Source organism: Acanthisitta chloris, unplaced genomic scaffold (assembly GCF_000695815.1).
Source record: "Acanthisitta chloris isolate BGI_N310 unplaced genomic scaffold, ASM69581v1 scaffold45456, whole genome shotgun sequence".
Lineage (NCBI taxonomy): Eukaryota > Metazoa > Chordata > Aves > Passeriformes > Acanthisittidae > Acanthisitta > Acanthisitta chloris.
The window spans coordinates 5,125-21,576 of NW_008679458.1; the positions used below are offsets into that span (position 1 = coordinate 5,125).

Here is a 16,452-nt window from a genome sequence, read left to right on the forward strand (position 1 = left end):
GAGAAGACATCAGATTCTCTGAAGTGGGAAACTGACTTGCTCTGCCCAGAATTTCTCAAATTATGTTTGTTTTCAGAAATACAGCTTCTCAAAAGAATCAATTTCAGGTTGGGATTTTACTCTGTGAACATTGTGTCATTCTTTCAACACAGCTGAATACTTTTTTCAGACAGATCATCACTGAAGTGGTGTGATGATGTGTCTTGTCAGGGCTGGATCCAGCTGTGGCTTGGCCCGATGGCTGCGCGGCTGTTGCGCTGCCACTTGACTGCCTGGTTGCACATGTGCTCTTTGGTCTGCTGGGGGGAGGAAATGGGACTTTGCTTCCCTAAGGCCCCTTCTCTTTTTGTTATTTCTGTCCCTGTATGTTGCTAGTGGCTACCAAAGAAATGCCTAGTAGAAAACTGGAAATATTATGGATTTTAAAGCTATTTGTAGAAACCATTTCAAGAAGTTTAGACCAGGTTAAACCTTCATGTATTTTGTAGATTAAATTGGTAGAATATTGATAACCTTCCCCTCAGAGAACTTGCTTTCAGTCAGTCTTAAAATGCAGTCAGTGCCATCTGTAAATAGTGCTTTCACTTTTTAGCAAGTTCCGTGGTAGTGGTTGCTAGAGTTCCAGCAGTGTAACATGTCATCTGTGTGATGCTTCTGAGCAGGTAAAGTTGCTTTTCAGATTTTAATCATTCTTGAATTTTATTTCAGGACATAACTTGGCAAGATGAACACTCGGCTCCATTCTCCTGGGAAACGAAGGTAAATATGCAGCAATTCTACTTTTAATGTTGGTTTGTCATTTTATAATGGTCCTTGTGCATTTATTGTCCTCTTTTTGGCTAATGTCACCTCTGTTCTGTCAGAGCTGTATAAAGTGACCATCCTGCAAATGAAACAGGGCCAGTATGCTTTGATGTACATCAACAGAAACACAAAATGAATGGATGTTCATTCATTCAAATGAACTAATGAGCTAACTAATTGATGAACTAATGTTCTGACTTTGAGTATAGGTATAAAATGGATTAATTACAAATTATTTGCTTTTTTGTTGCAAACTTTTTAATCAGCTTTCCATGTTTAGTAAAACCAGTGTCTCAGTTATTGTATAAATGTAACTGCGTTTCACTTTTGAAGTCAGGAGTAAAGTAGCTAGGAAATGGGGTCAGAAAGGTGCAGGTATCTAGTGTTTTCATTGGGTTCTTTCTTAAAGCTTGTCTTATCGTTTCGTTATGAACTAGAATGTTGTCCTACAACAACTGCAATGAGACTTGTTAACCTGGGGCTATGCTAGAAGCATTATGTTATTTCCTCTCCAAAAAGCAGCTCCTTCAAAAAATAACATATTTTTCTGCAGTGGGTTGGATTAAGGTTTGGTGTGTTGTTTCTTTAGCCCCTCACTTTACCTCTGGTATTTTATTAAAGCATCATTTGTAGTGGCTAATATGGGACCAGAGTTCTCCCACTTTCTGAACCTGCAGCATGAGGAAATATAGTTGTGTCATATCTGTGGTGGGAAATCAAATTTAATTCTTCTTGTTCAAGAAATTCTGGAGCAAAACCACAGCTCATTGCCTTTCTCTACTGGGTCTGTTGGGCACGTTAATTTAATCACACATTTCAGACTTTATGTTTTCTGGCTTTATCTGCCAGAGAAAGCTGCTTCTCCCCTGTTTCTTTTTGGATTTTTTTGCCCTTGAACTATGTAGATAATCATGTATGAGCTTATGAATATAATCTTAGCCTAATGCAGAGTAATTATTTGGAAATGTCAGTGAATACTAAATTAATCCCGTTGACCCTAGACTTAGGCCTCCTGCTCAAGGTCATTGCCTGTAGCTAGCACTCCATCTGTGCTTTGCAGAAGCTGATTAACCTATAACTTGGTGTAACTCCTGGGTCCCAGGAGCCTACAGTGCTGCATTTTAAGAGAAAATGCCAGTCTTCACTTGCCTTAAAACTCCCTTCTAAGCTGTGATGGTTTAGGAACCACTGGAGGATTTCCTGCAGTGGGAGCCTGGTAGCTCAGGCAAGCACTCCTGTCTTTCAGGACTCTTAGAAGAAGCAGCTACTCGCTTTTAGTATAATATTGAAGAGCCTTTAACGTGGGTGTACTTGGGTGAAGCTGACAAGAAAGGAAAAGCTGTGAGAAAAGTATGGATCTCATTGACAATAAGGTGAAATAAACCATATGTTGGAGACAGTGGTGTTGTCTCTCCCCTACTTTTCTGTGCAGACCCAAAAACTCAGGTTTGGGAACATGGCAGCTGTAATTGTCTTATGTTAAAGATAAGACAGTCTTATCTTAAAGCTTAAGCTCTATCTTGATAAGATTTTATAAGTTCTGAATACATGAACTTCCTGCAGATCATACTTCATTGACTGCGGATCCATGATGAGATGCATCTGCGCTCAAATGGATTTTCTCTTTAATTGATAGTTGTCTTTTCTTTTTAACACTTGTATGTCTAGTGAAGTGGATTTTAACCCAGCCTTGGTTTATCGCTTGCTGGTTAAGGTAATTTCTACTATCCTCCTGGTGTCTCAAAATGGGGTACAGAAGTGAATAGATGTGCTAGTTTGATCCTTGACTGCAATGAGCAGAGGGTCACAGAATGATATGGGAACGCCCATGTGGCTGCTGAAGAGAGGTGAGGTGGGGAGGAGGTTGCTTTGGAAGTAATTGCTGCAGCCCATCAAGCTCTGCTTCCCTCTTTCCCCTCTCCCTTCTTGCAGACCAGAGATAAAAGCTGTGCCTCATCTTTAGGTTGAAAAGTTGTGTGACCTTCTCTTTCAGCGAAACTCTGGAGAATCCATTTTGCATGGTTTTACAGGGTGTGGGTTGGATGGTCTCTGTGGGTTCTTCCTTTTGATTTTTCCTCAGTGCCTCGTATTGTATCAATCTTTCAGCCAAATCCCTTGACTGCTGAATCTTCCTTTTCTAAAGGTGATCTTGCATAGTGCTTACTCTTTGATCTCTTCCCTAACCAGTACTTTTATAAGGTTATATTGGAAGTCAAACTTTCCATGAGGTACCAGCTGAGGAAAAGGTGTCCTTACTCAGTTGATCCCGTGTAAGAAAACGTGAATGAGCTGTTCAATAAGGTGGATGTGTTGTAATGCACATTCCGTGTCTTGAGAGTCAGATCTGTTCCCACTGTTATTTAAGGCTGTCAGGCTCTTTCCATTCCATGAGCTCTACCCCAGGGTGGGTTATTCTTTCCACAGTATTCTTTTCCCTCTTCTCCCTTTAATGCAGAGTTTTTTGTTTGGTTTGGGTTTTTTAGCATGTTATTGCATATGTGTGCTCAGACTTACCCAAGGAAGGGAATGTGGCTTTTACAGAGCAGAAGAAAGTAGAGATGTAAATCAGTAAAACCAATAGGCTTTTTTATTTTTTAACATTGAGACTTGGAAGAATAAAGCAGCAAAATCAGTATTTATCCGTAACTAACATCAGGGAAACTGAGAGGAGCAGGGAAGAGGGGAGGGAATGTTTTCTCCTGAGTTGAAGCCTCTCAGCTGTTAGAGTGATGCCAGTGGGGATTCTAGTTGATTAGGTACAGACAAATTTTTCTCACGGTAGCTAGTGCAATGGATTCCCTAGTTTCCTGGCTGTCAAACTTACCCAGAGAATGGTGTAGTAAATAGTTGTAATTTGGGGCAGAACATCGTTGAAGGGCTTGATAACTTCACTTGTGTCAGAAGTAAACATTCTGTGTTCTCATTTTAAATACAAATGTGAGGTGTGGCTTAAGTTGTTCATATCACAGCAAACACTTGCATGAATATCTCCACCATTTTTAGCTGTTTGTTGTGTATTTCAAGTTCTTATCTTACCTCTTTATTTTTAAACCCTCAAGCAAGGCAAAGTAGAAATGCAATGTAAACTGCTGAGTTAGCTGTTAGACAGCATTTAAAATAATATTTTTAGTAGATAACAATAGCACTTCTCAGAAGAAAAACTACTAGGAAGCAGTGAATTCTCTTGGCACTGCAAAGAGGCTGACATTTTAAAACTAGGAACTGAATCGGAGGGAGCGATTTGGTTCATGGGTGGAGCCCTCATGGACAGCATGTCTTGAAATGTGGGTTACATTTTTAACTGGAGCTCTAGCCAGGTTTATGAATTCAGGGCATTCTATTTATGGCTTCAGGTTTACGTGAGATGAAAGATGACATTTTGGCTGAGTTTAGCCTTTGAGGTTTCTTGGTTTGTTTGAAGTAAAAATTCAGTGAAACTTAGCAAGGACCTCAAGATATAAATGGAAAACAAGAATCATGGCTTCTTTTGGAAATAAAATTTATCTGCAGTGCTTCCTGAACTCAGAACTTCATGGCTTTGGTGTGGGTTTTTTTTTTCCTTATTAGTTTAGTAGTGGGCAGAAAATATCATTTCAGTCTGCCACCTCAGTAACACACTGAATGCACAGAGCAGCATGGGAGTAAGTTGGAATCTAATTCATGCTGTTAACGAAAATAGGTTTTATTCCAAATGCTTGAAATTGACACATGCATATCTAAAAATTTCTTTTTCTTGACACAGGTAGAATAGTTGCCAGCTCTCTGCTATTTTCAACAGGCCCTCAGATATTTGTGGGAAAGAGAAGCCTTCAAAGTGTGTTTAAAACAAACCACAAAAAAGCAAATTGAGGAAGTATCAAACTTCAATCCCTTCAATAATCTGCTTGCTGCCTCCTGTCTGAATTCCCTAATTATATTACTACAGAAATGATCTAACCCCAGGAATGATATAGGAAGAAAAAGCCCCTCTGCTGCATTTATAAAAAAAGATGGTTTGCAAATTGTTTCCTTTATCTGCAACTAAAAGGGAGTCTTCAGGATCCTTCTTTGAACAAGTCTTAGTTTTTGGGATTTTTGTTTTGTTTTGTTTTAAATAGGAAGAGTGTGGCAGAAAATAATTTTTCCTTCCTTCCTTAGCAGCCTGATATAATTGTTTGTTACAAACTACATTTTGGTGTGATTATTTTTATCAAGCTGGCATAAATGGCAGTGCTTCCTTGGAAGGAAAGAAGAGTGATCCCTGAGGTTTTGGGATTAGCCTTCCCTTTTTGATTTAGACTACATATGTTTAAAACACAGTGCTGTAAAACTACTGTTGACTGTTAGTTCCTGAGAAAAAAAAAAACCCTATTTGTGGTAATAGAAGCTGTGTTCAAGGTTTGTTTTATTCTGCATGGCCAAGTGATCTCAGGTAAGGATTCCGTTACCTGCATCAATCTTTAGACAGTTGTTTTTGAGCATAAAACAGGCACATACCAGATACTGTCAGTATGAGTTTGCTCAGGCTAGCCAATCACAGTGGCAGACTAGAATGCAGTTTATATCACCAAAGAGTAGATCCTGGAATTTCCTCCAAAACTATGCTATGTGTCTTTGTCATTGTCTTTCTGTATGGACTAAAATTACTTAGATTGGTTTCGAACGCTTTGCTCTATTTTTTGCTATTGCAATTTGCCTCTGCTGACCTAAGGATTTCTTTCTGACTCGGAAAAGATCCTGAAAACACCCACAGTGTGCACAGGAAACAAAGCAAAAACTGCAACTACTTTAGGTTCCATATTTATTTTGGGTTTGTCCATTCAGCAAAGGAAAGTCGTCTTCTGAATCTTTTGAGGTTGACTTTCTTACCTCTGCATTTTTCAGGCTGTGCTTAAAGCAAGTTGCTTTTGACAGTGTTTCTGTACTCTTTGTCTCAACAATTTGGATTTTTCAGCCTGCCAAGCAAAACAATTTGTTTTGGCTGTATTTGCGTGACTGCTTAGTAAAATACTACACATTCCTGATGAGTGAATAAGATGCTTAAAAAGTTCCTGGGTTCTTTGTGGTCATCTTGTTTTTAATACCGACTTACGAGCTGAGACCTGATTTTACACAATATTATTAAATGGTGACATTCTTACTGTGTGGTGCCTCCTTCTCAGAATACATTGTTTCCCATGAGCATATACAGACAATATCACGGTTTGGTGGATTATCACTGCCTTGAGACTGAAGATAGGTCTGAGTTTTTTAATCCAATAAACATAATTCCTAAACAACTTGATATGGTCTTTTTAAGGAAAGATGTACATGCAACTTCCAAAAAACCTGCAATTTATAGTATTATTTATATTTATTATACAAAAAATTGGTTGTGACAGGGCGTCCTTTATTTGAACCCTTGCAGTGGTTTGGGACCAGAGGGATAAGACTGAAAAGAACACAGACTTCTGTGTTTGCTCTGCCTCAAAATGCTACTTTTTGCATCCTCTCACATGCACTCTCTCCCCCCTCTCTCTTGTATTGAGAAAGACTTGCTCTTGCAAATAGCTTGAAAATACTGCTGCTGTTATTAGCTTTTATTTGAATTCCAATAGCTTCTAGAAATTACACTTGGGACTGTACTAGCCTGTCTGTAAACTCTGGAGACTTTCTGGGCTGAACAGTTCCCAGAAATGCAATTTGGACAAATGGTAGGAAAAAGAAAATATTTTTATTTTATTCCTTAGATAGAGAATTATGAGTACAGAAACTGCAGCTCATTCAAAGGCATACAAAAATCCATGAAAGAAGCAGGGGACTGAAACCCTAAAATTGGAATCGCAAACTGTGCCTAAATGACAATTCACTTTTGACTATGGAATCACACCCCAGTGTTCAGTGTTTGCTTCCCAAAGATGCAGCCAGTAGAGTGCCACCAGTGCCATTTTGCTGCCAAATGCTAAGTGTGGAGCTGCAGCTCACAGCAACTCTGCCTCAGCCTCAGGAAAGCAAATACACAGTGTGACCCTTTACAAGTGAGTTGCTGCCCTGAGTTTGACTGGGGCCAGGAGAGATGTGCATCAAGATATTCTCATGGCTGTCAAGCCTAAAGGAAAAGGACATGTTTGGGGTCTTCTTGGGTAACTCTCTTTTAAATGCCATTTCTTTCCTTCTTCTGCTGACCCAACCAATTGCCAATTTGCCATCTGATGTAAGAAACTGAGAGCAGAACACTAATTAAAAGCGCATTTGTAGTATCTAGTGACTCATTAGAGTGTACAGTACTACTCATTACTTAGATGTCGACATAGGGTGTTTTACGCGTGGGTCTATTGCTATGTGAGATTATCTTCCTACTTGTACTGCTGCTCTGTGGGTTTGTTTTGATTTTCCTTGGAGGGGAGGGTGTTTTATTGCCAACTTTTGAGTCAAAAGATATTGCCTATTAATCATTTGCTTTCGTCAGTTACTTTTCTTAGGGGTTTAGATGTGTTAAGTAACCTCGAAAGTCAAACAGAAGCATGATGTATTTCAAGGAAAATAGAATAACTTGTGACTGGTCCACAGACGTTCTTGGCTTCTCAGGCTAAATGCTGGAAGCAGAACTGTACATCTGACCTCTTGGAGTTGTATTTACACCATGCTGAGATGCAGTGCTTTCAGAACCTGTCGGGGTGGTCTTGTCTTCTTTGCCTCCCTTGTGGGAGAACACAAACTTCTGAAGAAGTATTTTCATTCGGATTATTCCCTGTCAGGTTAGGAGCTGTTCTGTTCTCCAAAGCATAGCGTGATACAAATATGCAATCTTAAATGTCAGGTGGTCCTGTCTTTTGAAATGGAAAGGTACACCCCATGATCTCCACTCTAAAAGGACAAAGAGGACATCCTCTCCAGAACATGCATCCATGAGCAGGTTGGAAAGGTTGCAACTGCCTGAAGTTGTTCTGCAGTGCCATGCTCTTCTCTGCACTGGAAGTGATGTGCCACTTCCAAACCAAACCTCTGAGCTGATGTTTGGACCCATAGAACAGGACATAAAATACCACCACAGGCAGTGGCTTTTGCTCCACAGCCTAAGAACTTCTCAGGAGGCCTGGCTTTGCTTGTCTGTCTTGCTGCTGTTGAAATACAAAGCCATCTCGTTGGCTTACCTTTTCTAATTTTTGTTCTAACAGACCCACATTTCTCTTCCCCTTTAGTTTTTCATGAATTTTATTTCCAACACTGGTGGATTGAGGCTGTGATGGCACCTCTGTCCTCTGGGCACTGACCTTCCTGAGGGAACTCTCTCTGGGGCTGGGGGCAAAGGAATCATTTTACTGAAAGTGACTGCTGCTGTGGTGGCCTTTAGCTACTGTCATCTCTAATGTGAGCCCTGGGCCAGGCTACTCAGAAGATGGCAGACTGTTGAAGGATAAAAAGTAGCACTGTTTTAATTCCTACATGACATGTCTTGCACCATTTAAGTCTTCCAAGATGGAGGGATTTTTTTAAGCTGTCTTTTATTTTTTCTCTTGGGTATTGGGAAAGTAAGTGCAGGTCTAATTTTATATTGTGGGATTTTTAAGCTGGGATTTTATCAGTTCTAAAGTCTTAAAGCATCTTAACTTCAGGGTGGTAAATTGCTATTCAGTAGTACTGCCAAGTGAGCTTAGAGAAATAAATCCCTATATTTTAATATAGGGAGTGCAGTCACTGTAAATAATCCTCAACACCATTGCCTCTATAGTTTGTTTATGCAGAGCTTATTTAAGGATAAATCTACTCCTCTAAACTTTATGTCATGGCTTGTTTAAAGTTGTAGCACTAAGGTTTTTCCTGAGATTTTTGCAGACAGGGTGGCGTGTTGAGCTGTTTGGTAAGAGTTGCATGTATCCTTGCACTCACCATATTCTAGCTGAGCTATAATTACTTACAGCTTGTTTATATTCTGCATCTTTTGATAACACAGTATATTCTTAATGAAAACACAGATCTTGGTGCTTCCTTGCCTATAACCTTGGAAAAATAATGCATCTCATTCTTTAGAAAGGTCAGATGTTAGTGCATGAATCAAATTATGTGTAGTCAGCTGCTGACTGTTTAAAAAAATTATTTTATAAATAAATAATCAGTTGCTGTGTTAACAGTTGCTCTTTGATGCAAAGTTTCTGAATATTAACTACCAGGCGTGTGAGACCTGCTAGATCTGGAGTCCCTTTGAACTTAACATGCACAATGATGTAGGACTCAAGATCAAACACTTTGAGTGAAAATGATATGCAACTAGGGCTTGTTTTAGGCTCAGGCCCATAGATGCTACTGCAGTTTTATTCAGGAAAGGCTGGGTAATGAAGCAGAATGGAGAAAAAACATCACAAATCTGTAGTGAACTATCTATTAACCATTTGTAGCAAAAGCTACAAGTCCTCTGAATTGTTTCAAACCTAATGAGACCCATAATGACAGCAGCACAACTTGAATGGGAAATGCATTTTTTTTCTTCACATTTTTTGTTCCATTTTACCAACAAAAATCTAGACATTAGATTGTTCTTTCCTAGCACTTGCTATGGTGCTGTGCTCCTAAATATGCTTACATGTTTCTCCAGAGTGAAATAAGACTTAACTTTTATTAGCCTAAAGAGTGTCCACCTAGTTGGCCATCATTTTACTGAAGTGGTGGTAAGTAAAATGAACACTTTGAAGTACTGTTCGCTTTTGGGTGGCTTTTGCAAGACCTGTATAATGCATTAACTGTGGTCCCTTGCTTCCTTGAGCCAGTGTTACCTCTCAGAAATGAGTACAGCTATCTGCACTGCAAGTAAAAACAAAACAAGGCTCTGGAATAGATGAAGAACTCATCCTGCTGGAGTTGTTTCTCTTCCTTCAGAGGGGCAATAGAACTGTAAAACACCTTACCTATGCATACCCATTACATCTAATCCTTTATCTTGAAAGTAAATGGAATTGTAGCCAACTGTTTCATAGACTGTAATGGAAGATTGCCTTTTAAACTGTACTGTAAAGCTTTTTTTGCTTCATATTTTCATGTAAAGCATCTCTGACTTTCAAAATGCATCTGCAGCTGTTCTAATGTTTTAGTGCTGCTATTCTAATGTTTTAGTGCTGTGCACTGCTACCTTGGATGGCATTGAGTAACTCGAATATGATTGCTTTCTCTGACTCCTCTGCAGCAAGTCTAGGACTCTTATGTTTGCTTGCAGTTCAGACTTTTAAAAATTTATTATTTTTATGTCACTGCAAAGATAGACATTACTTGAGAAAATAAGCCAGCTTTGCTGTGGTATCTGTCATCTGAGACTTGCCGTGCTGTGGGCAAAGGTGTTACCTATATGCATCAAGGACAGGAGGTTAAAACTGTATCTTTGTGAAGGCCTTTAAAATACTGTTTTTCTTTAACCCTGAACAGAGTCAGATGGAGTTCAGTGTTGCATCTCTGTCCATACAAGAACAAGGTGGTGCCCAGTTGCAAAATGAACAGAGGCAGCCTGTCAAAGCAGCACCTGGCATCCAAGTCCCTAAATCCTCTCAGGCCAATAAGACCCCTGGCTCAGATGGGTTGATAGCACCCAGAAAGGAAGAGGAGTCCTCGTTCTGGAAAATAAACGCAGAGCGCTCAAAGTTTGAAGGAGACAAGTCTGACTTCCAGTCCCTGACCCCCAGCCAGATCAAGTCCATGGAGAAAGGAGAGAAACCCCTTCCCTCTTTTTACAGACAAGAGTCTACTGCAAAGGAGATGGCAAAAGCTGAGAAGTCCAGTGTAACTAAACCAGAAAAGTCTGTCGCCCCCAGCCTACCTTCTGTATCTCTCGAATGGGAGAAACCTCGACCTACTCAACTCCCTACTAGTTCTCTAGATGACTTCTTTCTTCCTGACCCACCACAGGATCTGGCATCTTCTAGGACAAACAAGGAAGATACTGATGGTACTATACTTACAGACCCACAAATGCCTGGACAGGTTAGTACTGCTATATATATCACTGTCCTTAGATTTAAAAACTGTAGAGCGCACTAAAATCTGACAGGGCCACTCTGGAAGATCAGGGACTCCATAAAGCATTAAACCGTAGCAAAGCTAGAAGACTCTTTGTCCTTCAAATGTGAAGAAGTCTATTTAACCAACATGTTAACTTCAAGTAAGTATTTTTTTAGCACATAGGATAAAGGCATAATTTAAATGTAACACCAAAAATGCTGACAGAGGCACCCAGTGACTAATGGACAGCAAGGTACTTAACAATTTGGGGCAAAGACCTTGCTATATCAGGTATAAAAGAGGTTGTGCAGGTTTTTATTGGGTTTTGTTTTTGAAACAGCAAAACACTTAATGGAAAGAACAAGGTTTTTAACTTGGAAAGGAGATACACTGGAGTCTAGGATACTTACTGGTACACACAGCATAGTGGTGAATGGCAAACTAGTTTCTCAGCTGTTTTGAGCAGTAGCCTGACAGCGACTTCCCAGTGCTTTGTCCCAGGCAGCTGGGCTGCTTTCAAATATGTTTTCTCTTAAAGTCCAAAATAGAAATAGAATGAGCTTCCAGAATTAGACTTCTCAATGTTTTGTTAATAAAAAACCCAAACAACCCAACAACAAAAAATAACCTTAAGCAGCTCAATAGCCAATTGAAGCTATTTAAAAAGCAGATGCTGATCTGTGAGAAAAGAAAGGGAACAGCAGGATATGACATAGTGAAGGGAAGAAAAGAAATCTGAAGCCTGAAGACTGTGAAGTAGAGCAGAGGAGTGTTTCTTCAAACAGAGCTGTGCAGTTCTGTTTGGAATCCATGGCATCTCTCTGGCAATTGCCTGACACACTGCTGTACACCTTCAGCACATCACATAGCTTTTTCTCCACTATATTTCCCTGTGCTTGTTTAAATTCTGAACAAGATGATGTAAAGTCAGAAGATGCAGGATGAGGTAACTATTTGCAGGAGAAATAAGTAGCAGCACTTAGAAGAGAAAAATAATTATGCCACTTCAGTATTTGGAGCCCTATGTTTAGTTATTTTTTTTTCTGAAGCTAAGGGATAACACTTCCTGAGCTGTTTTGCTACAAATTGTGACCATGGTAGTCCTTTACTTTTAGTTAAAGGCTTTATTGTGTTTTCCTGCAAATTAATGATTTTTTATTTTTAATTCATTTGTGAATGTTTTCAAGATAAGTGAAACAGTTTGAAAAACCTGTGGGAAACAACCCTCCAATGTCAAAATGTGAACAGGGTAGCAGAGAAGATATGACAGAATTTTGTTTCCTCTTTTCTGGATTATCTTCCCTGTTCTGGGGAAGAGAGCCGTGCTCTAGGGAGACAATCCAGAGACTCATCTGTGTCACTTAAATACTTTTCCTGAACACTAAAGTCACCTTAAATGTTGTGGCTAGAAGTGGAGCACTGCAGGAGTGAGCATGTTCTTGATAGCCTAGTAAATAACTTGTCATCGAAGTTTGAACTGAAGCTTTCTGGAAACAACTGGCTGTAATTGCAACTGGCAATGTGTTGAATTAGCAGTGCTTGCTTTCTGTGTTTATTTCCTTCTCTGCAATTCCCACTCTAGTCTAAAATTCAGTCTTTAGGAATTTTTCCATAAGGGAAAAAAATAGCATTTTGCCTTGCAGACCACAACAAGAATTTTATTTGTATCTGGAATTGCCTTTTTGGTCATTGTGAATATTTTTCCATGTCTAGCATTTTATGGTGTAGGTTCTTAGGTGTCTTAGAGCAAGGCTCTCGAGACCCTCAAAATATTGGCAGACAACATTTTAAACTTTATTTTGTAGATAGGGAGTCAAATACTGAGTCTGTAATAACATAATTAACGTCTTATTTCTTTTTCTTTCCCTTGCAGACTAGTACAAGCAATGTTATCTTGAAGACTGGCTTTGATTTTCTAGACAACTGGTAAAAGATACTTCAAAATAGATCAAACCAATTTTGAGGGAGGAATGGAATACCTTTCTCCTTGTATGTTAATTTACTAGCATTTGTGTCTTTTTCTAGAAGTAACTTTCAAACTCTTAAATGTTGCCTTTGTATAAACTTTTGTAATACCGTATGCGTTTTTGTTTTTTAAACAGTGATAGAAGTGTGGTTTCATTTGGATATTTTTTAAATATCTGTTAAGATTTTTAGTAGCTACTGTGTTGAGAGGATGGGAGAAGTTACCATACACATGTTAAAGGAACACAAATGAGAGTCTTTGTATCCTAGAAATGGAACCTACAGGACCAGATTGCTGTTTTCAGTCAAAACCTTGCTAGCATGGCTTGTGAGAAATAGTGTTGCACGTGCAATGGTTCCAAATAGGAAAATAATTCCATATTTCAAATAATTAGCCAAAACAGTATGAAAAAAACAAGCACACAGAAGAACTGCATGGGTTTCTAGATTTTGTTTAGTTTGAAAGTAACTTTTGTACCACTCACTGAAAACACTTTTCTTTTGAAGAGGGCAAAGGCATTGCCAAAATGATGGATCCAAAGAAGCACTGTGTTTGTACCCTACAAATCTGCTAAAGTAACATAGGAGTGTTAGAAAAATGACCTGGGGCAATGACAGGTGTTTCTGGTCTCTGGATTAAAGACTTGGGGGTGGGTCGATGGGAATGGGACAACACCTAATGAATTGGAGAAATTCTTCAGGGAACACAAGCCTAACAATTTCACTGCCTCCTTACCAGAGCATAACTCTTCATAATAGTAGTGCTGGAACTACAGCATTTCTAGAGTGTAAATTACCTTTGTGTCAGGAAACCACTATGTTTATGGGAGGTCATAGCAGTGTAAGGCTTTTTTTGTTTTTTAAGCAGCTTATCGTCTCAAGGACTCATCAACTTTGGTGCTTTTTCCTCCTTGTGAATACATTCTCTTTAGCGTTCAACATCTGGGTTGTGTTTGTTCCCCAGGTGCAGAGAGGCAACTCAAGGTGGCCCTCGGCTGTCTTGGCTCCAGTTCTGCTTTTGAATGATCTTTGGTGTTTAAAACGTAGAGAACAAGACTAGCTGTTGTTTGAATCTGTCGTCTCTGAAATGCAGCATGATTTACACACTGATTCTCACTGTGTTTACCTCACCTTGAAGCCTTAATTCCCCTACGCACAGCCAGTGACTGGTCTGCTCCAATGCCAAAGGTTTGACTTTTCCCTTTACCTCAGCAATAGTCCCATAGCATTTGTTTGGGGTAGAAGGCAAAACACAGGGCTCTAATGGGTCCCAGCCAAGGCTATAAGAAGGTCACCATCTCCTAGACCATAATTGTGCTAGGCTTCTCATGGATTAGCACTTGACATTTGGTTCAGTGCCAGGGGCAGTTAAATGTGCAGGATTGGATGCAGCAGGATTTTTTCTGCCTGTTACAGGAAGTTTGCAATGTCCTGGAAGAATCCTTGCCTCTAATTGGTGAACTGCTTGCTGTGAACAAGCAGAGTGTGCTGATAGAGCATTAAAACTTACTTGTTGATGAAGGAAATTGCTGGCTGCTATCCCCCCTGACCCTGCCTCCCTCCCACACACACAAAAATGTAGAACCACCAAGCCCAAAACCTCCAATTTTTCTAGTGTTTTCTTAAAAGGTTTCTTAGCTGAAGAGGAAGATTGCCACAGAGTAGAAGTCATTGTATAGTCTTATTTATACACTTTTGAAAGCTTCTTTACATGCTTCCTGAGATGTACAAACTCCTGTAATTCATGGGTATTATCTCTGCATTCAGCAGTTCAGAAAATACTTGCTGTTACCAGCCTGGACTTTACTGCTGATTTTTTCTTAGCTGCACTTTTTAAGCATTTGCTACAAGCATCCAACATTAATATAGCTTAGAACTTCAGCACAAATTCTTTAGGTGTATAATTAGTATTGACTTGCACCTCCTTTTCAAAGCTAACAAATGTTAGTCCTGGGGTTTACAGTTACCAGTGAATCTAATTTTCTGTACATTCAGCTGCTAAAAAGTTGTAAATCCAACATGAAGATGCACATTCTAATCTTTCTTTGATTTGAGAAGATCTCAAAACAAAGTCTCCTGCTGTTGAGGAGTGTTACTTTAAACCTCTGCTAAATACCTTGAAGTTTCTTAGGGAAGAACCTGGGCTGCTTGTCTCTTCCATCAGCTAACTCAACCCTAATACACACTGGGACCAGCTGGTAGAACATGCTGCAGAACTTTTTACTTATCCTGGTAGGTTTTTCCTGTGCTTCGACAAGAGTTGATGCTCCTTCTTTCTTGAATATGTTTTTATTAAACATTCTTATGGAAAAAAAATTGTACTTGGTCACATTTTATATTAACAATGTTTTAATAAAGTCACTTTAAATAGAATGTTCAAGGCTTTTGTGCTGGTTTCTGTATTGTCCTTTATACTCTGCTTTCCTCAGTGCCATTGGAGTTGTTTGGGGCATCCTGAATCTGCCTGAGAGGCAGCCAAGAATGATATGATACAGAATTTAGAAACTGAATTTTTTAGATCAGAAAAAAAATTTAAAATCAGCACACTTCAGCTGTTTTTTCAAGCTTTTAAGTGAGTCTGTTTGGGGAAGTATCCTTGGTTTATCTTTTCATCTGACAGCTGGGGACAGGATGAGATACAGGAAAGACTAAAATCCATTTGTACTTCCCTGTAATAGACTTAAACCCAACACATGCGCTCTCCCCCCGGTATCTTCAGGTACCTGAAGGAAAGCAGGATCTGGATCATTATTGCAGGAGCAATTTGAAAACTGTGTGCTGTGGTTTAGCCCCAATTGCTAACACCAGGCAGGATGGGGAGAGAATAGAATGTGTTATGCATGGGTTTTAAAATCACATCACAACAAGGAAGGTGCTAGCAGAGGCCACTGGGTAGTCTCACTTTCTGCCTTTTGTCCTATGCAGCAAGTTTTCAAAGTGTGAGAGAATCAAATGTGCAGCCTCAAGGATAGTTTTTCTTCTGCATGCTCACATCTGCTTCTTCCAGAAATGTATTTTGGAAAACAATTTGGTTTATACTTGGACTGAATTTCCAACAACAACTGAAAAGGCATTTGGAGAAGAATTTGGTTTGAAGAGACTCGACAGGCAATTAAGGGGAGGTATTCCAACTATATTTAGGATCTGGTCTCCACATAGTTTGCTTCAATCTTGTTTAAGCTCCGTCTTAACTTTTAAAAGTTCTCTCTAATAAGGCAAATCCACAGCATCTGGGTCCTGTCTCAGCACAAGGAGTCTGCAGGTGTCATGACTGAGTGAAGACTTGGTAAGGTGGAATAGAAGAGACACCGTGGCTGCCTGCTGAAGGATAGCGATTGATTTATTTATAGGTGATGTTAGTCATAGTTGCAGAGGTTCAGACATCACAGAGCTGTCTTTGAGGTAATGGCTGGGGGTGCTGGAGCAGCGGGCAGAGTCCTGTTGATCACTCAGCAACAGCATCCCCCAAAGAACTCTCAAGTCATGTCCCTCATACACAAACCTGACTTTGTAGGTGTTATTTACAGACAGGCCCATGACCCACTTGAATCAGTATGCTCATGTTACTGTGAGGACAAAACCATAATTTGGCTGTCCTACATTTGTGAGTTAATGAGCTAATGCCAGTGAAAGCCTTTACAGAGCAGGCAAGTCAGGCACACCTGATTCTTCTCTAAGGACACTTTCTACATTTCTTTTGGAAATCTTTGTTATTGTCCCCTCTTTGCAAGAAGGCTTTAC

General features: G+C 39.6%; 1 protein-coding gene across 1 annotated transcript; it reads left to right on the forward strand.

Moving 5' to 3' along the window:
* The first annotated feature begins 711 nt into the window (after positions 1 to 711).
* On the forward strand, positions 712 to 12,963 carry LOC103804672 (chromosome unknown open reading frame, human C1orf198). Its single transcript, XM_009077284.1, has 3 exons — positions 712 to 759; positions 10,177 to 10,728; positions 12,620 to 12,963. The coding sequence occupies exons 2-3, from the start codon at positions 10,183 to 10,185 to the stop codon at positions 12,674 to 12,676; spliced, it is 603 nt and encodes a 200-aa protein (XP_009075532.1). The 5' UTR covers positions 712 to 759; positions 10,177 to 10,182; the 3' UTR covers positions 12,677 to 12,963.
* The last annotated feature ends 3,489 nt before the right edge of the window (positions 12,964 to 16,452 follow it).